Genomic DNA, 23,378 nt, shown 5'->3' on the forward strand with positions numbered 1-23,378 from the left:
TATGTCCCATAGACTATATTTAGCCTCGTGAACATTAAAATAATTTCTTCCTTTCCTTCTATATATTTCAAACCTCATTTGTACAAAAATTCCCATTACATAGAGATAGGGCTGGGAGAGGTTAAGAAGACCCTCACACCCATAAATAATGTGAGGGGTCCAGGGTGGAGGGTCGAGACGGATTTCAGCTCTGCGTGCATCAAAAGTGCACCAGTATGAGTGTGCGCATGCTGAGCTGTCATTCCCTCCCATCGTACACGTGGAATCGTGTTGCTGCGCTGGAGAAGCTCAGGCCGACACGTCAGCTCTCCACCAATAAAAGGCGGCCATTTGTTTTTGCTGTCCGAGGGGGAATCGACATAGATAGGAGAGCCTTCTTCAATCAACAGCTTTGCAGGCAACTGGTAATTTCATTAAATTTGCTTGTTTTTCCCCCTGTTTAAACTAGTTTGTTTTCTTTCAAACCTTGTTCGTAATATATGTCGAAATTACATTTTCTTTAAAATTCTTTTACTAAATAATTTTCAATTCTTAATCCGTGCTCTTTACCAGTACTTGTTTGGTTAAATTTGCTTGTTTTCCCCGCTTTAAACTAGTTATTTCGAACCTTGTTCGTAATATATGCTGAAATCACATTTTCTTAAAATTTCTTTCACTAAATAATTTTCAATTTTTGATCCGTAGTAAATTTTATGCTGAAATCACAATTTCTTAAAAGTTCATTTACTACATAATTTTCAATTCTTAATCCGTGCTCTTTACCGGTACTATTTGGTTTAAGATTTCAAGCTTAGCAAATCGTTATGTTAGAAAAACCACCACTCTCCTAAAAATTGCGAACAAGATTTGAAAATCAGGGAGTTCTAGATTCTAACCTAGTCAGTGCATACTTATTTACAATATAATTTGGTTAAAGATTTCAGGCTTCAGCGACTTGTACTGTTAAGTTTGCGTGAATTTCTGAATAAGATTTGAAAACCACTCGGTCTAGGTTGGAGTTTTAGTTAATTCGTGCTTTTCTTTTTGACAATATTGTTTTGTTACAAGGTTTCAGACAACCCGTAATATTAAGAAGACACGATTTCAGACAAATTGTGAATAAGAATAGAAAAACCACGGATTTGAGTTTTACTTAATCTATGTTTTCTAGTTATATCATTTGGTTAAAAAATTCAAGCATTCTCAATTCATAATGTTAAGAAACATAATCTCTGAATAAATTGTGAACAAGATACGAAAAATCAGCAGATCTGAGTTTGGAGTCCTAGTTACGTTTTAACAATATAAGATTTTAAAGATTTCAAGTTTCTGTAATACATAATGTTAAGAAACATGTGACTTTCTGATAAATTGCAAAAAAATGAATTTCATCTGATCCGAGGTCTTAGGTTATAGTTGCAATTAGTTAATGCTTTTTAACAATATCATCAGGTTGTTTTAGCAGTATTATTTTAAGATATCTCATTATTTAAAAAAAAAGAATATAACAAACCCTTCCTCATAATCATAATAGCTTGCATAATTAAACATAAATATGAAATATTTATAACTTTTTAAGTTTTGATGAAATCAGTCTAAACACTTGATTTAATTTTTTAATCAAATATAATGTTCAGAACTTTGTTCAGGAAAGACCAAATTCGTCTACTGCAGCGGCTGCTAATTTATCTCTAAATCTGCAGTGTTCTACTTTTTAATGAAGAAAATGCCTTCAAATCTACTTGATATCCAACCTTAGAATGCCACAACTGCTGCTAGTTGAAAGGATATTTTAATTCCAATTATTAATAGTCAAATTTGTACAATAGTGATCTCTGTGTCAAATCACCTTAAGAAATTGTGGGTTTCGTCCTCCAATCCAAATCTAAAGGGGTTTCGTCAAGTTAATTGAACCGTAATTCCATGCTCCACAAGAAATAAATATCAGATAATAAATGTCTGCTCAATGACACCTTCTCCTTGTTCCATTTCTCTTAAATAGATTTTGTTCTTCGAGACTCATAATTCTTCAAAATACTTTTTGATTATATTAAAAATTAACTTTAATTACCATTTCATTTTGTAATATTATTTAATCCTTTTTTGGTGATCCATAATTTTCTTTATTCTTCTGTAGCGGCTACTCATAGCTGCGTCTCCTTTTAAATTTTTAAATCCTTCACATACGGCCTTAAATAAAATATTCAATATTTCTGAATATTTCAATATCAAAACTGAATTCAATGAAGTACACTTGGAATCCCTAAATAGCATTATCAAATGATTTGGGGGGTTTAGTTTTGGTTTAATTCAAAGAGGGGATATTCAGAATGAATGAATGAATGTTTGTTTCTAATAATGTTCATAAGGTCAAACAGTCTATGGGATTCACATATAGTTAGTAACACGGATAAATATGGAAGTCTAAAATAAAACAGATTGGAAACACTGTGTCTGCTGAATCTCCTTTTCTTTGTATCTTGGATTTTGAAGTGTGTATCTTGATCAAGTATTCTGCAATTTTTGTTTTCCTTTCTTCCTCAAACATGTTACTGAAGGAACCCACATTTACACTGAACAATTACAACAATAGTCTACTTGGATATGAGCAAAGGTAGAATGAAAGAGTTAAACAATCTTTGAAGAGATTGACTCAAAATTATAGCCAAAGTATCACCAATAACCTCCAAAGAAGAATCAACTCAAAATTGCAAAGGGAGATTTTGACAATTTGACCCAAACTGGAATCGCGAAGAAAGATTTAATAAGAGGGTTGATGGTAGGATACCAAGGCTTCAATAACAAAGCAGTCTCATCCCAAAACCAAAGCCCTTCTAAAGAACATCTGCCTTGTCTTTCTTCGATTGCAACTGAAAAAAACCTGCTGAGCATAGGGGAAGGATCTACTTTTAGAGGGACTGGTGTCTAGCACATGGAAATCCAAGCTCGAAGATCCAACAAACAACGTCAAGGATGATTAAATTTTACAAATCAAATACTTTTGAACATAATACACCTATTCATCCAAAACATTAGACACCAAAACAAGTGCAAGGATCTTCTTAGAACACGAAACTAAATATATTTCCTGAGCAACCCTTACTCTAAACTTCACAACTTTTTTAGTAGATCGAATGTTCCTTCATGTGGCAGCCAAGACCACTTTTAACTCCTCATTCGAAAGGTAGGAGCACAAAAAGGCAGTAGAAATGCCTTCAAAGAGACTGACAACCTATGTTGTAGAAAAAGCACACAAACTGTCACAAGGCAACTTGCACGAAGAAACAACATAAGACAAACCCCTAATTGTCGTCGTAGAAACAAGTTTAGGGTTTGCAAGGAGAAAGTAACAAAGGCAACCAGGAGCAATTGGGAGCTTTTTGCAAGGTCATATGCATTTTTCCTTTTGACAATATCATTTGCTTAAAAATTTCAAGCTTTTGCAATCGATAATGTTAAGAAACACGATTTTTTTTTTGGTATAAACTGAGAAACAAATTTTAAAAATTTAGGGGTCCTAGATTCTAGCTGTAGTTAAACTGTTAATCCATGTTTTTTAACGATCTTATTCAATCCATAATCATAAAAAATACATGAATTCTAGATAATTTGCAAACACTATTTGAAAACTCAAGGGGTCCTAGGTTCTAATTCTAGTTAGTCCATGTTTTTTTATCAATACTGTTCAATCCATAATGTGAAAAAAACATAACTTGATATATAATGAATAAGATTTGAAAAACCAATGGGTTCTAGGTTTTTGTCCTAGCGAGTAGAAGAACATGGCTTATAAATAAATGTGAGTAAGAATCGAAAAATTAGGCATCCAAGGCTTGAGACGTACTGACGTAGTCAGTCCATGCTTTTTAACAATATGTTTTAGGTAAATATTCAAGCTTCGGCAATCGATGATGCTAAGAAAACATGATACTCAAATAAATTGTGAACTAGATTTAAAAAGTTGAATTTTAAAATTACATTTTGTGGTTCATCATAATGATCGAGAGGTCATTTTTTCAAATCTTGTTTGAAATTTATCCAAAAGTCACATTTTTCTTAATATTAATTGGTGTTTGTTTGACATATATATATTTTCAAATTGTTGATGGAGCGTGCCCTATTGGTAACAAATACGGTTCTTAGTGGAGCCCTACAAATCCATAAGACACCTCTATGCTCAAATTTGTTTGCATTGTAATCTAGGGTAAGAATTGAATGTGGGTTATAATATGAATATTTAAACACCCCTCCAATGTACCTATATCCTAGTTTCGGAATGCCTTGGCTACATTATTTTAAGGTTTAAAGCTGTGTCATGCAACTTGGGCTCTATATTTAGGATTTAAACTCGAGTCGTACTTGATTGTATAAGCATATTCTGCTTTGAGGTACACTTTTGCTACATTCCGAGGATTTAAATCTGAATAATGCTTGAATGAATGTTTTGTATTCTAGTTTTTGCTCTGGTGTATGATTGGGTAAATTTTTAATTGATGATCATTCTTGAATACACCAGGAACTATATTCTAGTTTAGGGTATGCTTGGACTACAGATATATTTGAATGTTCTGTATTCTAGTTTGGGCTCTGGGGTCTGATTGGCTAAGATTTAAATGATGATCATTCTTGAATATACCAGCAACTATATTCTAGTTTAGGGTATGCTTGGAATACAGATATATCTGAATGTTTTGTATTCTAGTTTGGGCTCTGGGGTATGATTGGGTAAGATTTAAATGATGATCATTCTTGAAAATACCAGTGCTTGGACTACAGATATATTTGAATGTTTTGTATTCTAGTTTGGGCTCTGGGGTATGATTGGGTAAGATTTAAATGATGATCATTCTTGAATATACCAGCAACTATATTCTAATTTAGGGTATGCTTGGACTACAGATATATTTGAACATGAATCACATTTAAAACAATGCGAGTCATCTTTAAATATAGCTGAAAAGCAACCTACATAAATATGTTAATGGCACTATATGTTTTAGTGGATTTTTTTTTAATTCAAAATTTTAGTTTGGAACAAATTATGAATCTAGGTTCCCATGAAAAGTATATTTTGACACTAGTACTTTTTATCATTGAATGTTTGTTTTTGGTTGTTTAGATAGTCATTCAGAATTTCAGAGACTGATTTGAACATTAATTCTCATCAAGTGCTTATCTCCTGTTCAAATTTTTTTCCTCAGCATTGAAAAAGTTCAAATTCAAATTCTACTTTTTTGTATTTGTTAAATTTGTCTAATGAGCATTTCCCTTCCAAAATTTCTGAGAGGAATGGCAGGAAGCAGAAGCGATTGAAGCAGAGGCAGAAATTAGCTGTCCAATTCATTGTGTACGGGAAGTACAAAGCCATAGGGAATTTGAGAAAGTGCTGAACGATGCTCAGGAACACAATAAACTGGTGTGGTGTTACTTCTTTAACATCTTTTTCATTTTGGCATACCTGTAAACCCATCAGATATTTTGTTCAAATATCCATCCCTTAGTACTCAGGACTCAAGAGTCTTTGTAAATTTCAAAATCACACAAATACAGATACATACTTGTCCTTTGTCAAGTCAACAATAGATTCAGGTTATGGAATTTTGTTTTACTGTTGATATATCTCAGCCACCAAATACAATGTGAAGTTGATATGAATAACTCACTATATTACTGGACCAGCACGATCTCACTTGCAGGATCTCTCGCTAGCAAGAAAAGATTGAATTTCTTTTACACGTTTTAACTGGTTGGGCAAATATTTCCATTTTGAAAAAATATAAGTATTATAGGTTAATATCTGAAGAAAACATGAATTTGATGGTTGTAAGTTTTGAAAAAATATAATAATTTAATGTATATTTTTAATATTCTACAAAAATTGGGCTTTTTCCCTGAATTTTTTCTTGTTGAAAAATTAATTTTTTTATTATTTTTGTTTGAAATAGTCAATTGGCAACAAAATAGCTATTAAGAATTTTGCTGCGTTAAAATTTATCTTGCCAAACCCCATACCTTTGATCCTCTCTAGACCATAGGCTCGTGATATCCCATTTCATAATCTTAAAGTCAAATGATATACTTTATGACTGCAGAAAGTTATAAAAGACGTGAGAATTTTTAGGACAGACTTCATTATGTAACTGCCAATGTTGGGATATTTTGTAATTATATTTCTACTATATATACTTTTATTTTTTTGTTAATGAGGAGAATTAGTAGCCTAGCGACTAGGCAATGCAGTTACTTCAAAGGCTAGCTAGAAGTGGCCGCGCACTATAACTCTTCAGCCTCGACTTGAGCTGCTCCATGCTCGACACAACTCGTAAAGCGAGTTTCAAACTTGTGACCGTTGTTTGTGTTTTTCAATGGTTCAAACATTCGGTCTATATGCTAGGGTGTAGATATAATTTTATTTTTATTCTAAGTTTGACGAAGGGTGCTTCCCCTTAAACATACACATGCTCTAATGCCAACCGATACAAGGGTACTCCCCCTCATTCACACAACTATAAAAATCAGCAAACTTCATGAAGCAAAACATTTAAAAAATCAGCAACCTCTCTATTTATTCTTCAAACATACAACTTAAAATAAAAAAACATAACTATATGATCATCAAGACCTCTGATTACAATATCATGGGATGCATCATAATTGTATAAGTTGATGATTCAACCTCACAAGCCAAGAATCATCTACAAGCACACCACCTATCACAAAGAAAGATCAAGCAAGGTTAATTTGCTCAACACAACTTGCAAATTTCGTATTGATTACACAAAAGATTTCATTTGAATGAATGAATGAATCTTAATAAAATAATGAATGAAACCCTAGATGCAAAACCCTAAATCTAGATTAAATTAGCTAGTGCCAAGTGTCATAATCATAGCTTAAGTTTGTTTCTTGGGTATATATTTATGAAGTTCTTTAGAATCCGAGGTTGGTTCTCTCTAGCTTTATTATTTGGCTAGGATTTGCCCTTGACTTAGAAGGGAATCATCTATTGTGTCTTGATATTGAAATCTTACAATTATTATATCTTTCACACTTAATTAAATTGTTCTAAGCTAAGTCACATGATACGGCGATTTTCATGGATGAGGTTCGAATTTAATCGAATTTCAAACTTCTATAAAAAAAATCGAATTTAATCAAATTTCCTCTATAAAGCACTGCTATCCGCCTCTAAACACAACTCAGCTGGTCATGGGTATTCTTTGTATATGCTTTGTATCTATTGGGTCATGGGTGTCTACAACTGCTGGGTTGCCCTTGGATTTTCTCCAACAAGGGTCGCTATTCTGATAATTTATTAGAAGTATACATATATTTAAAAATAAACAAAATTATAGAAGGCGAATTTTATCTGATTTTTTTTTCGAATTTTTTCCTTGTCGAATTTCATCCGAATTTCATGGCTGTCGAATTTGAATTCGAATTCGAACCTTGTGACTTAGGTTCTAAGTCAGTGCAATTTATTAGGAGAAATTGTGACTAGTGAAAAATCTTGAATTCTAGTTTAGCGGCACTGTAATTCTCAAACCCATTATGAGCTTCATTGCTTATGAGCCAAAATGTGAGAAAAGAAGTATCAAAAGAAAAGAAAAAATGAAATGAAAAAAGAAATATCAAAATATTTTGGCTTTGGGAAGATGCAAATATTTCCATTGGGGGTATGGACGCTTGACTAGCAATGGAACAATGTTTGTGGGAATTACAACGATAACCCCGTCGGGGCTATGGATGCCTTACTGGCAATGAGACAATATCTAGGTTGGTTTTGAAGTAGATGGGTTTGTGAAATATTCCATTGCATTTTGGATTGTGAATTCTTGATGCCATTTTGAAAAATCCTAATGATTTTGTTGCTTAGGCTAAGTTTTGTTTCACAATTTCACAATTGAAGAATGAGTTGTCATGTTCAAAATTTTAAGTGTTTCAAGGTGAATTAGGAATGTAAGATTTTGAATTTTTCATTTTCTTAGCATAAATTTCTTGCATTTCACTTAAGGAATTAAAAAATCCGGAATAATAAGAGTAATTTATCCATAACTTTAATCCAAGGATTCTCTCTCTTTTCAAGCGATGCAATTAAGATGATGGAGAACGATGGAAAATGATATCTCAACAATACAAGGGAAGTCAAGGTCCAAGATATTGGAGGATGGAGAAGGATTAAACAAGAATGATGGAAGACAAGATCAACATGTTCAAAATGAGGATGGCGAAGATGAAGATAGAAATGCGTAATGAAGCTTAAAGAAAGCATTTTGAAGTTTCAGAAGAGTTAATCAAAGTTAGAAACTCATCCTATGAAGAATGAAGAAGAAGGATAGCAAGTTCAAAGATGGGAATCTAGAATGAAAAACAAGATGAACATGTTGAAGGACACAAGTCAGGAGTTGCGAAAAGAAGGTTTGCTATACATGCACAAGCTGACATGGCGCTTACTCATCTCCACCAATCAAATGATTCAAAGTCAACATGTCCAAATTCATCAAACCTAACTCATCCAAAGAAAGAGATAATAGGCATACAATCCTCTAGAAGACATGTGTAATATCCCCAAATATAGAACTATATTTTTCTTAACATAAACAATTTTTCAATTTTGCTGTTCCACTGTTTGATATAACTTGTCTGGTGAATTTAGTTCCAAATATTGCAATGAACCATAAAACATAGAATAAACAGGATAAGATTGGCAATTGTTTAATCAAATTCGCTACAAGACACAATCTGAAATAGCCTTCTTTAACAACAATAATCAAGCACACGAAGATATAAGGGCAAATACATATGATGTGAGATTAATGTCTAGTGTTGGAAGGCACTAACATTAATTTTATTTGCTTGATATAATACATTACTCACAGAAATAATAAGCCATGAACAAATGAAGCTCCAATATCTTTGAGGCAAACAGAAGATAGCTGCACCTGCTAGATATTCCAATACCAAGACAAAGAATAGCAATAACAACTCTGTTTGATTCTAGAAATTAAGAATTTACGCACAAGGGACTCAAATATCTTTCCCTTAGAAAGCTACAGTTCTACTCAACATACTCACACACCAGGAACTTCATCTTTGCTCACGTTTGTCACTGAAGAGTCGTTGAAACCCAAGACAGTTGTGAATAAGGATTACTGCTTGTGTTTTCTCCAGAATACCTCCTGCATAGACCACTGTAATGTCAGAATTCTCCCTCAAACAAGTCTGTTTGTCTTTTGCGAGTTCCACACAAGATTAGAGATTGCAATCATGTTAGGTTCGATTCTTTCTTTGATCACACTAATCTTGCCCTTTTTTCCTATCGAAGACAAAGGCAAAGGCCCATAATCGACACCTCTATCACCTGTGTGGATCTCTTGACTCGCTTGCCCATAAACCATCACCTCTGGGAATGTTATTGTCACCCAATGAAATGAGTGGACATGTGATGAATATTAGTGTTTGTCCTCTAACATTAACCGTAGCCAGCAAATAATATAATCATTTGATGCTAGACAAGCCCAATTTTCATATTAATATTTTACCTCACATTTTTGGACTTGTATCACCACAGTCGATGCTTGCCCATATCCCAACAAGTTTCAAATCTACTTCACCCAATAAATAATATGGATTATCAACAATCATATGCCGTCCTTGTCTCTATGCAGTTTACACCTAGGCAACTTACTCACAGATTGAATACAACCAAGATCACATTGATATGCCAAGCCCAAAATATAAACTTATATTTCATAGAACCTATACTATTGAAACGGTAGCTGAAAACTGAATTCATAATTGATCAGGCACATAGACAACCAACTCTCAAAAAATGTTTCTTTATTTATGAAATAAACCCCAAACCTTACAAATTTGTCAATAATGGAGACTTTACAAATTTGGCACAATTGTGAACTCCATCGTGAATCCACCTCTTTGGAAGAACCAGGTTTTCGTCCAACCCTTCTAATCATTAAAGGTTTCCTCAGTGATTAGCTAATTTAACGAATCAGACAAATTCACCATAAAAACATCATATCAAGCATACCTTCTTTCTTCCATTCAACCTCCTTATAAAGAACTCCTAGAAGCAACTAGAACATTAGGCCGGCTGACTAAAATATATTTTGGAGAACTTTATTTTATAAAGTGACATATAATAATATTTAATTTAATTAAATTAATTAATATCAAGTCATCATTTGAATAATTTATTTGGTTTTTGACGACTTAATAAAAATCAATTTAATTAATTCACTTAAAAAAAAGTTAGGGACATTACAATATGGAATTTTCTTATTTTCTCTTGTTCCTTGCAATTTGTGCCATGGAGGATATCTTATTTTTCATTGGTCAGAAATTGTAAAAAGGTGGTAGTTAGGGTGTTAGTTATAACTACTTCCACCATAGGGTTTTATTGTTTAATCTTGGCCATTGATTTAGAATCAATCTAGGCTCTTCATTTTGTAACTCAAACTCTATATAAGGCTTGCTCTTATCATTTGTAAAGGTTAATAGAAGTTAATAATAGTGGCAGGAATAGTAATAATAGTAGGAGGAGATTAGAAATTGTTGTCGAGACTATGTCAAAATCAATATATAATTTTCATTGAAGATATGGTGGATCTTTGTATGGGTTTCAACATTTTGCATGGTTTCTACTTCTCAAGTTTTAGTTGAAGTTAATTGATTTTAATGGAGAAATGTGAAGATATTTGATAAATTCCCTGGTTCATACTATCTGTAGTTTGGTGATTGCAAATTGTAGTGTATGGTTAGTCTGAACCTCATTTTGGCAATATTTTGATTGTGGATGTTCATTTGGATTGTGCCAACATTCGATATTTGAATGGATGTTTACAATATGAAAATCTGTAATATGCACCTGTCAGACACTACAATTTTTTTATTTTTTATTTTTAACAAGAACCAACTCAATTAAACAAACTTCTCGATCTAACTTAGAAATGTCAACTTCTTAATTCCTTCAATTTCCTTAGTGGTTACAATTCTACACCACCACTTATGCTTGCACTCAAAGGTGGTAAGCTCTTGAGATCAAGATCCCCATTAGACCCAGACTTAAGCCTCGAGGGTTCATTGAACCTTCCTACGTATCCCTTCAAGGGAAGTCAAAGGCCTCGTATTTCATCCCTAAAGTTTAGAGGGAGTTCATTCTCTCCTCCCATACGAGATCTTTGATCTCTCTTCTAAAACCGGATCTATTTATCAAAATTAGCCCATCAATAGTAAAGTGATATCTAATTGCCTTCAAGCAGTGTACATGCATACACAATTACATAGAGGGGTCATATCCTTCTCAAAATCCCTAATTCCATAGAGAGTGACTCAAGCACACATCTCATATACACATAGTGACTAGCTCACACAAGTCATACATATGATGAGTAGCTCTGGCTTACGTCACATATACATAGTGACTAGCTCTAGCATATGTCACATATTCATAGGGACTAGCTTATATATATATATATATATATATCTTATAGATAGTGACTAGCTTCAGTGGGCATCACATACCTAGTGACTAGCATTTACACAGTGAGGAACTGACATATCCATAACAACTAGCTACCACTTTCCCATAGGGCATCCCAGATAAAACAAATGTCGATGCACTGGGCACTACACCATGGGGTACATTTTTTTGTCCAGTCTTTTCCACCAACGAGCAAGCTGGAACAAGGTTCGATGTATCCCATACTACACTACATGTCTATCCTCATCCTAACAAAACCAAGTATACCATTTCCACATCAAGATATGCCCAATAATGTACAGTGAGATGATCCAATTATTATCTACCTATTCTATATTATAGATTCTCTTCCCTGCAGTCTATCGGATGGCTAAGCAACAAGGACATCCATCGTCGACATGCAACTGGCCACCAGGCTTACATGCTCTTGGCGGAATTTGTCCAAAACCCTAGATCTAAGCAGGGTATCCCTCGCTGCATGCAACTGGTGATAACCATCCTCTAACTAGGTGGTACGGCTGATAGTATACTGACATAGTATGCTCCTTGACTAGTGTCAATCTCGAGTGGATAAGCTTATCTCAAGCGGGTCATAGGATTTCCATTGGTGATCACCTTAGATGGAGAAGGGTAGCCTATGCATTGATGAAAGATGCCTACTACTGAATGTAGCAATCTGACTTAATTTTCTGATTTTGATTTCTTTGAACAGCGGTAGGAGAGTTTGGTTTCATATGTTTGTTTTTGTGGTTTTATGCTTTTTTTGTGTTTTTGCAATACATATGCCTTGGAAACTTGACAATGAAATTGAATAACAATGATAAAACATAAACTAATTACTCGATATAAATTTCAGATTGACTGATTTTATAACAACAATTAACAAATGCCAATAAATAGTGGAATTCAACAATGATATGCCAAAATTGGCCTATAGAGGGCTGCTTTATTGACTTAAATGAATCCAGATGCTGCTACAGGAGCTTCCAATGAGTCCTAACTCCTCCAATGAGTTTTATTCCCCTAACTAATAATTATCAAAAGCAAATTTTGCATGAATACATGAAACTGTTGCTATTTCTTTCAGGCTCCTAGGAGACTTCACTAAAAATGACCAATTTTCCCCACTGATTTGCTCATAACTCACTTCAAGGACATCATAAACCTGAAAGAATGATTTTATTCTTTATTTTTAATGCTGACAATGAAATTTACACAAAAAAACCAGATGTAAACCCTCCAAATTATTTTCTGTAAACTCCCAAGCTAGAAGTGTACGGCTAGGCTCAGAGAGGCGTGGCTGGCCATAAATTGCATTATTTCACCAAAATCTGCCCTCTAACTGCTCAGATCTGATTCTCATATTCAATTGCTATTGTAAGTGTCAAAATTCTTCTAATTAATCTCCTTGTTGGATAGATATAAGCGTTCCCAGCTTTCCAAATTGACAAAATATGAAAGGGTTTTCGTCCTTTCTCTCAGAAATGGAGGTCTACGTCCCCAATTCCAATCCACACACCTGCAAAATACGTTGCAGACTTGCAAAATAGTTTTCTTCTCAAAAATTCTCACTCACTTAATGCAAAAGTGAGCCCCCAAGTCTTCTTTTATGTATTCTTGCCCTAATTTGATCCACCTTGGGCATCATAGGAAGATTCTAATGGAATCTTTTCTCTCCTCATAAGTTCGAATTGCTTGAGGGTTGATTCCTCATTAAACATGGCCCACTTTTTAAGAAAAGGTTTTATCATCTAGGAAAGTGTGCAAGGGACTTTTAATATAAAGTCATTTATTAAGAGATAAAGTAACTTATAAGTCACTTTTATTTACTTTTTCCAAATTTAGAAAAAGTAACTTTATAACTTAATATTATAAAGTTTTATTATTAAGGCCCACCAAAGCAAAATTTGTCTAAGTATAGGTCCCCTTTGGCTAACCCATCATCTCCCAACACTAAACTTCACCTGTGGAGATGGGTGACAGGTGAATTTAAGTATCTGGATAGCAACTAGAGAAGTGGGGACATTACAGTCCTCCCTTCCCAGGATTGCTTGCCCTTAAGCAACTGAAGAGCTGGATGCTATAGAATAGCTTCTCCTTCCCAAGTGGCATCCTCTATGGGCAAATCCTTCCATCTAACCAAATATTATCTGATCACTCTGTTCTTCAATTTCCTCTCACGCCTATCTAGGATTTCAACTGGAAGCATAACCAACTTTCCTTCCTCATCCAAGGGAGGTAACACTGAAGAAGTCACTGTGCCCTGTCCAATTGCCTTCTTGAGGCAAGATACATGAAAGACATTATGAATCTTGCTCTCTGGTGGTAGCTCAATCTCTTATGCCACTTCCCCAACTCTCCTCAATACACGGTACGGTCCATAAAATCGGAGCTTGAGCTTCTCTGCTCCACTCATCTTCAAAGAACTTTGCCGGTAAGGTTGGAGGCGCAAAAACACCATATCTCCAACCTCAAATGATCTCTCAATCCTATGGCGATCAACATATAGCTTTTGCTGATTCTGGGCTCGCTGAATGTTCTCCTTAAGTGCCTTAAGAATGTCTTGGCTCTCTTGAAGCCAATCCTGTGCCAATGGTGCTCTACTATCTCCAAGTGCCAAATCCATAAATGTCATAGCATCATAACCATATAGTGCACGAAAAGGAGACATATCGATAGACATATGATGTGTCGTGTTGTAGCAAAACTCTCCCAAATACAACCAACGAACCCATGTACGTTGCTGTCCTGACACACAGTTGCGTAAACACCCCTCAATCCACTTGTTCACAATCTCAGTCTGATCGTCAGTTTGAGGGTGATAGCTGGTGCTAGGTGTCAACTTTGTGCTAGGGAGCCTAAACAACTCTTGCCAAAAAGAACTCATGAACCTGCTGTCACGGTCACTGACAATGGTCTTTGGAAGACCATGGAGCCGAAATACCTCTCTGAAAAATAGATCAGCAACCTGTGAAGCTGTATAATCTACTGCTATGGGAAAGAAATGAGCATATTTTGTCGACCTGTCCACAACTACATATATGCAATCTTTCCCTTGTACCTTGGGAAGACCAGTGATGAAATCCATCGAAATTCCTGTCCATTTTTGCTCCGGAATGGGTAATGGTTGCAGCAAACCAGCAGGGTATGTATTTTCAGTTTTATTTTGTTGACAAGTAATACATTCCCTTACATGCTGTAAAACATCATCTTTGAGGCCCTTCCAAGTGAACCTCTCTCTAATTTGCCTGTAAGTCTTACCATACCCCTGATGTCCTGCTACAGGAGTGTCATGAAAAGCATGTAAAATCTGATTTTTCAGTTTAGATTCCGGAACCAAATATATTCTCCCCTTGTAGTAAATCACATCATCCACAACTGTATACCGGTCATCCTGAATGATCCCATCCATAATCTCACAAGCATGCTGATTTTTGGAATATTCTACCAAAAGCTGATTCCAATCAGCTGAAATCTCACTCAATGAACAAAGAGTAGCAATAGAAGGCTTCCTAGATAATGCATCAACAACAACATTCTTTTTCCCCTTGACATATTCAATGTCAAAATCATATGCTTGGATCTTACTGATCCATTTTTGCTGCCTTTCATTGAGATCTTTTTGTTCTAAAAAGTACTTAAGGCTGTTATGATCAGTTTTAACAATGAATTTCCTTCCCACCAAGTACTGTTTGAATTTTGTGAGCGCATGCATAATAGCCAACATTTCTTTATCATATGTAGAGTATAATTTTTCATTGTCCTTTAGTTTTCTACTCTCATACACAATAGGATGATGATTTTGCATAAGTACTGCACACACACCTTCTCCTAAAGCATCACATTTAAGCACAAAAGGTTGGGTGAAATCAGGAAGTGCCAACACAGGACAAGTGCTCAATACCTGCTTAATCCTATCAAATACCTCCTGTGCCTCTTGAGTCCATATGAAAGCCCCTTTCTTGGTGAGATCTGTCAAAGGTGTTGCAAGCTGAGAATAACCTCTAACAAACCTCTTGTAATAAGCACATAACCCAAGAAAACCACGCAACTCTGAAATATTCCTGGGAGGTGGCCAATCAAGAATAGCTTGGATCTTTTCTTGATGGACTTTGACTCCATCAACTCCTATCACATGACCCAAGTATAAAATCTCAGTGAGCCCAAATTCACATTTGGACATCTTAGCATACAATGACTGAGATTCCATAATGCTCAACGCCTCATCTAAGTGCCTCAGATGTTCCTCCCATGATCTGCTGTAAATCAAGATATCATCAAAAAACACCAACACAAATTTACGTAGATGCTTATTAAATATGTGGTTCATGCATGACTGAAATATAGCAGGGGCGTTAGTGAGACTGAAAGGCATCACTAAGAACTCATAATGACCATAATGGCACCTGAAAGCTGTTTTGTGAATGTTTGATTCTCACACCTTAATCTGATGGTACCCCGATCGAAGATCAATCTTTGAAAAATAAGCTGAGCCATGAAGCTCATCCAACAACTCATCTATGCGTGGAATGGGATACTGGTTCTTAATGGTTTTCTTATTAAGAGCACGGTAGTCAATACACATGTGTAGGGTCCCATCCTTCTTCACCAGCACAACTGAAGAAGCAAAGGGACTAGAACTTAGTCTAATGAATCCCATGTCCAGAAGTTCCCTAATGGTCTTCTCTATCTCATCTTTGTATGCCTTAGGATGGCGGTAGGGAGTGGTCAAGACTAGTTTTGCTCCCTCTTCTAATTCTATCACATGCTCAAAGCCTCTATTAGGTAGTACACCACATGGCATATCACCAAACACCACCCCATGCTTATCTAAAATCTGCTGAATATCAATGTGATAAGTTTTGCCATCCTGAGATGAAGGTGCTTTAGATGAAATAAAGCATTGTGTAGCCCAAAGGATATCTCTATGCTTGATAATAGTCTCCATCCTGCAAGAAGAAACCTCCTTGGTGCCTCCATCTGACAATGCCCTTAATATTCTCTTCTTACCATCAGCTAAAAACTCCAACTGCATCCATCTGGCAATGCCCTCAAATAGAAGAAATTGGCCCTAAAAGGGCAATGGACTTCCAGCTCGTCCATTCCTTCCATCGCTCTTCCTTGGGTATTCCTCTGTGTGATGAAATTCCTCTTGAATGGATGGATAACTATGCTCTCTTCCTGAGCTCATACCTTTACTCTCTACGATGGGTCTCTTTTATTTGTTTACTGCATTGATTGTAGGATACGTGCCTAATGGATTTGTTGAATTGTCTTTCGAAACTTTCAAGTGTTCCGTCCTACCGTTCATTTGCTTTGTCCGTGCTTTCACCTTTGCATACATGTCTACCAGAGCAGTTTGCCTACTTCAACAATCAACAAATTTCGTTTCTCCTAATGCTTTAATGGGCCTGTGTAGCCCATTTGAGGCTCTCATTTTGGCAGCCACAGGGAGGATGTTCTCACGGTTTGTGAAGTATATGTTTCTTTTTTTCTTTTCCTGTGTGTTCCCCCCATTTTCCTCCAAGTTTCTGAGCCCTTTTCCACTAATCGATTATTTCCATGCAAAATAATTGGTCTCCATACCGTAATAATGGCATGGATGCCCCTCGCTCATTTGTGCCTATTCTTTCTTGATGAAAGATAAGAATCACCCATACTTAAACCATAAGAATCGAGTCTCCTCCTTTTCTTCCAATAAATGCCCACATAGCAGGCCCATACGCAGCCGAAACCTTATTAGTTTGGATATGTCAGATAACTTATTTCTTTATTTCTAATTTATGGGGAAGAAAAATGTGGGATGTGACAAAATCTTTCACTATCCTTAAAAGATTGCACTCTTTCAATGGTGTTATGAGCTATCTCTGGTTAAGTAGAAAGTAGTTCCATAAGGAATCCGTCTGTCTAAAGCACTATCCATTATCATCATTGTTCATAGGTCTTAGATTAGTTTTCCTAATCCTTATCCTTTTGTCCTTTTGTTTAAAGAGTTTGAGATAGTTTAGGAAGAAAGCATCACCTAAATTGCTATATCAGATGTTTAAGTTCCAGCTGCTTTGTAGAAGTGTAAGTCCCTTTGTGAGAACAACAAATCACATCATTTCACTTAGTCTATCCATTTCAACGTCAAGACCTAATAGTAGGAACCTTGGGGTGACCTTAATTGATCACATTTTTTAGCGTTTGAGGTTTCCTTTTTCAAGAGAGGATGGAATACTTGGTATTTTATTTTGTGTTTGAGAGTGTCACAAAACACCCATCCACTCACTCCATACTTGTGCCTTTAAGCTTAGGGCCCTTGGCCCTTGTGTAATAGGTGTTATGGTTTGGGGTTATAATCACTTTTGGTTTAGCCTCTTTCGTTTTGTTCCTTTGTTGTTGATTTTGTGTTCTTATTTTTACTTACTTTCATAGCCTAGGGCCCTCTTATTCCAGTTCTTCTCTATTTTAACTGCTTTTACTGTCAAGTTCCACTCGTTTGCTTTGGTTTTTATTAGAAATTAACGTAGTTTTATTGTTGTTTCCTATCTATACTTTTCTTGAGATGCCCTGAAGTTATACACAATGAATTAGATTACAGTGCCTGATACTTTCGTATTGCCCCTACTTGAAGAATTCTATCATGCTTATTTTGTCTTTGGAGTTTGACTTGGTTTTGCAATTCTAGTTTTCAATTATTAGTATCATTTTTAAAGGTTAAGCATCCTAATTCATTTTACTAAATTAGGTTTCCTCTCTCTGTTAATTGTGATGTATTGTAAAATATTTCATTTTGCATCTTACTTTGATTCGCCATACCATTTACACTTGTATCTTTTAATTAAACTGTCATGTGATTTTTACTTCCCAGGTGGTCTTGGACTTCTACAATACATCTTGTGGCTCATGCAAATATATTCTTCCACAATTCATCAAATTGTGCAAAAAGGTTTGAAATTAATGCTCTAATCTCTGATTTCTAAATTATGTTTTTAACTACTAATAATTAGCATATGTTTAAAATTGCACTGAATTATTCTGCTTCTAATAATTTCTAGAGAAAGATCATGTAGATCATGTATTCTGTACAATTATGGGTATTCCAATTTAGCAAAATTTATCTTTTCAACGCAAATAAGTATTACCAATTTTTGTCTTTCTATGGGTTGCTTTCTTTTTGGTGAGCTCTTTTACCAAGAAAGGTCCCTCCTCTTGATATGGGCACACTTGGATGAACTTCCTTTGCCACCACCCTATGATATACATGTCAGTGTCCTATGCAAATCCCTGGCTCTATAAAATTATTGTCATTTTTTCACAGTGAGCTAGATAAAGAGAGGCATTTAGAAGTTAAAGAGTAAATCTGTTTGTGAAGGCTTATGTGGTGAATTTTGTAAGCATGGGATGAATACTTTACAAGCTTACCCGTTTTCTGATGCTTTGAATAAAGTTGTCTGCCGAAGGTTTCCTCCATCTTAGCAACAAAACATTTTCATCCTACTCACAAACAAATATGCAGACATTCTCGACCCAACAATCACCCTACTGTTATGATTGGACACATTTTCATACCTTATGACACAGTGATCGATATGTATTTATCTCACCGTTTGAAAGGGTGTTGTATATTGATATGTGTTTATTTCAACATTTGAAAAAGAGTAGAGCTAGGGATCAAGAAGAATTTAGGAAAGACTACCAGACTATTGATCACATCTTCATCTTGTGTGTTATCATTGACGAAGCTAGGCAAAAATCTTCTAAGGTCTAGTGTTGCTTTGTGGAGTTTCCCTTGGCTTAGCAATAATTGGACTAGAGTAATAACCCTTCCTAACAACTGCTTGTCATTAGCGTTGACATTAAACTGGTCTGAGTCTACTTTTAACTCTCTTGTTAATGAATAACTTGTTAGTTGTCTTAGAAGGACATATTTTATTGACAATAGTGTTGAGACATGGACCAGCTAGGACTCGAACCTAGGACCTTCCATATGCTGCTGGAGTGCTCTACCACTGAGCTACTGGCCCCTCTTGGACCAGTCCGTCGTCGGTCCAGGTGTGGCTTATTTCCAACACCAACACCCCCCCTTAAGCCACACCTCTCGTGTGCTTGGGGCTCCTAGCCTGGACCTGGCTCTGATACCATGTTGAGACATGGACCAGCTAGGACTCGAACCTAGGACCTTCCATACGCTGCTGGAGTGCTCTACCACTGAGCTATTGGCCCCTCTTGGATCAGTCCATCCTCGGTCCGGGTGTGGCTTATTTCCAACACCAACAAATAGCATGCCCAACCAACTTTTATACTCCACAAGAGGACTTCGGCAGAGAATTTCCTCATATCTCTACACCTTTATATCTCATCAATTGTTTGTGTGTTTCTGTACTCAAACTAAGACACAGAAAAAACCCAATGGGAGAGGAGCATCTTAAATATTAAGGCTAAAACGCAGCATTAGACTTGACATTTAATAACCTTAGTGTGCAGTGTAAAGGTAATTCCTTACGACTAAAGTTTCATTTAAGTTATAGCTAATACCACTAACATAGTTACTGAATTCCCCTGTCAAAGAACAAACGAAAGATTTAAGATACTCATGCTTTAATGAGAGAAGAGTACCATCCTAGTATCCAGAACAGAGGCTGATAATCCTAAACTAAAATCCAGAAAAAATGAAATTCAATTTCATGGATTGTGGAAAACTCATGCATTCAATCTTAAACTAGTTGTATCAAAATTGATTTCAGAATTTTTAAAATTCCAAATGTTATTCGGAGTTGAAGGATTTCTGTAAAATATTCAGGAAAACAACAAATACAATTCCCTATTTTGCACCAGTCAAATATTGGGACCTCAATTTGAGGTCATATGGTATATCAATAATCAAAAGAAAACTTGTACGTCTTGCTACAGAAGGTTGGCTAACCAAATTTTGAAACGACACCTGACAGGGGCATGCTCTCCTATTGATAACTCTGACGGGAAGAATTAAGTCACTATTTGTGACCACTTTTGAGTAAGTGTTAAAGACCATCCTAATATTACATGCTGGATGATAGATTATGGAATCATGTGTGTAATGGTTTGCATATATAAATTAAGGCCTTTGAGACCACATGGACCTTCATGATGCATGCCACTGTCATTATTTTATCACTATGTTTTCTTTGACACCAAATCCTCATTGTTTCTGACCTAACCTTCATTCTTCAGAGAACTACCGGTGAATTTGACTGGTCTAAATAACGAGGCTGTGCAATTGAAGATAAGAATATTGTCATTCTTGAATATTTTTATTTATTTTCTTGGTCTTTAGAAACTCTTTACAGCAATCAGCAGAAAGAAATACAGTAATATCTTCAAGACTGTACATCCAATGATCCAAGTATCAGCAAACAGAAAAGTTAAAAACAGTAACAGCTGTTTTAAATCTAGTAGTCTAATTGGTCTCCAATACCATGTAAATATTCCTTCTTTCTTCTAAGGTCGACCATTTTGTACATGCTGTCACATTGTCTGTCTGTTCAAACTTCAAAGATTTGACACAAATCAAAATTATTATCATGACAGAAATTTCAATTTTTTATATAAAAATGAACATAATTGTTGTCCACACTGCAGGGACTTCCTGGCATCCCCAAGATGGTTGAGGGACTTATAGAAGTCTCCAGGCTGACCCTGGGCATCCCCCCAACATCCCCAATGGGGGGGATGTCTTCTACTTCTACAAGGCATCCTGGAAACATCCCCGCTCTTTGGGGGCAATGGGAGGATGTTTCACTTCCATCTTTGTGTCCCCAGAACATCCCTGTTTCCAAAAATCTGCATTTTCATGGGGTGCGCATCACATGGAACTAAGGATTATTCATAATACCGTCTCATTTGTAGATAAGGGTTTCCTTGTACGATGTAATGTACATGGTTTCTTTTTATTGTTTGTTTGGTAACTCTTAGATTAGGGTATGGGTCCACTTATATGCAAATTTGGGGAATTTTGGACTGCATTCTTGCGTTGGGTATAAGCTTTTGATCACATTCTAAACATTTAAACCTGGTCCTTGAACGTACCCCATTAAATTTGGGTTATGCACATTGCATGCGTCTCTTGATGTTATGGGCTACCTATTGCAATGAGGGGGATTTGAACTTTTGTTGCACTTAATTATTGTTCCCCATTACCATTACACCATAGGCTCTTGGATGTATATGGTTAATTTTAAATAAAAGTTTTACATGCATTTTCATTATCTATTTCTTAAATATAATGTATAAATTTGCCTTGAAAGTTTGGGTTTTGGTCCAAGCTTAACTTCAGTTGTCATTATTCCCGATCTTTGGGAGTGATTATGCAATTTGAGATTTGGGGATTGATCATCCAGAGCAGCAGATAAATTAAAAAAGGCTGATTATAGTACTCCATATTTGTAAATGTATTTCATCAATTTTCCGTGTTTGAACTAAGAATCATTCATTGGTAATTGCAAGGGATGTGGAGAGGAGTGCATGGTTGATGATGATCTTCGAGTTGTCTTTGTAAAACACAATATTAGAGATCAATATGATGAACTCACAGTAAGTAATTTCTGTTCACTTAATATGAAAGAATTTGTTTAACTTCCGTGCAAAGCATTTGTTTCATGACGTTCTTGTTTTATATATAAGCGTAAGCATACCTGTAATGCTCTGTATTTACAGGACTTGGCTAGGTTCTACTCGATACGATCGGTCCCCATGTTCTCTTTTTTTATGGTATGAGAACCAAAACTTTTAGAAACAGTGGTCCTCACTTCATTTAGACTGTATGATTTAAGTGAGTAGAATAATATTATCTTTTATTATAATGTTTCTGTCAGGATGGCTGCAGAGTGGAGCAATTTCCAACAAGAGATAAGCACCGACTCCATAATACAGTATGTAGACTACTCGAGAACTATGTCAGGAAAAACTCCAAAAGCCAGGATCAACAACCTGCAATATAACCTTCACAGAGAGAAAAATAGAAAGATATTTCACCAATAAGATGAATTGTATTGAGATATTAGCCTTGCTTATAAAGGCAAGGGATGAACCGGTAGAGACAAATAACCGTCCAACTACCAGTAACTAAAAATTAAATGCACTAATAATTAATAACTAATAATGCCTACATAAACTTAAGCATGAGTATAGAGTAAAAACTCATTTACTCCAACACCTTGATCCAAGAAAATATTTGAAAATGGGCATGTAAATACATATAATGAGAAAAGCATACCTATCTCTCGAAACCATCTTGCACAAATCTATTATATACAAAAGGAAGTGAGCAGTTCCATCAACAAAATCAGTGCATGTGGCCAAATGTCAAAAGCAATAAATTTTAAACCTTAAGTAGAAAAATATTAAGTTACAGTCCAATATTTACTAGCATGTGAATGGAAAACAAAGTAAAGCAGTCTAAGCTCAAGTTGGCAAGTATACTAACATAGATTTGCGTCTTTTCTCTTTGGGATCAAATACTCTAGTTGGATAAAACAAAAAGTTTTCAGCAACTCATAGGAGTTGAGTTCATATCAATTCATTTTGCCATCAATAAATTGCATTTCTGTCATGACTGTACAAATTTCACGAAGATTTCATGTTATTAGCCATAATGAAATTGGTACAGTGAGAATAATTGTACCCGATGACAGGAATAAAAAAACGTAAAAAAATATACATCATCAAAGTTTTGACTTCTATTACTACATGACTGCAGATTTTTTTGTAATCCATTCTGCCAGAGTCATCCAAGGCATGACCCCAACTTCATCCCTTTTGGTTTTTGGGCCGGCTTTGCACTCATCAAGACTTAATACTCGGTGGGCTCATTCAAAACAATGTAACTTTCAGCAGACAGAGCCTTTGACTGATGTATTTTTTTAGATATATTGTATCC

At 35.5% G+C, this 23,378-nt stretch overlaps 1 protein-coding gene across 2 annotated transcripts; it reads left to right on the forward strand.

Moving 5' to 3' along the window:
• Positions 1-83: 83 nt before the first annotated feature.
• LOC131048077 (thioredoxin-like 4, chloroplastic) lies at positions 84-22,728 on the forward strand. 2 transcript variants are annotated; one of them, XM_057981934.2, is made up of 6 exons: positions 88-404; positions 5,276-5,395; positions 18,333-18,410; positions 21,947-22,033; positions 22,157-22,210; positions 22,315-22,728. In XM_057981934.2, the coding sequence occupies exons 1-6, from the start codon at positions 216-218 to the stop codon at positions 22,438-22,440; spliced, it is 654 nt and encodes a 217-aa protein (XP_057837917.2). In that variant the 5' UTR covers positions 88-215; the 3' UTR covers positions 22,441-22,728. The 2 variants fall into 2 exon arrangements, with proteins under 2 accessions (XP_057837918.2, XP_057837917.2); XM_057981935.2 differs by lacking the exons at positions 21,947-22,033; positions 22,157-22,210; positions 22,315-22,728 and adding an exon at positions 21,083-21,657 and having other exon boundaries at positions 84-404.
• Positions 22,729-23,378: the final 650 nt, after the last annotated feature.

The sequence above is a fragment of the Cryptomeria japonica genome, chromosome 6 (genome assembly GCF_030272615.1).
Source record: "Cryptomeria japonica chromosome 6, Sugi_1.0, whole genome shotgun sequence".
Lineage (NCBI taxonomy): Eukaryota > Viridiplantae > Streptophyta > Pinopsida > Cupressales > Cupressaceae > Cryptomeria > Cryptomeria japonica.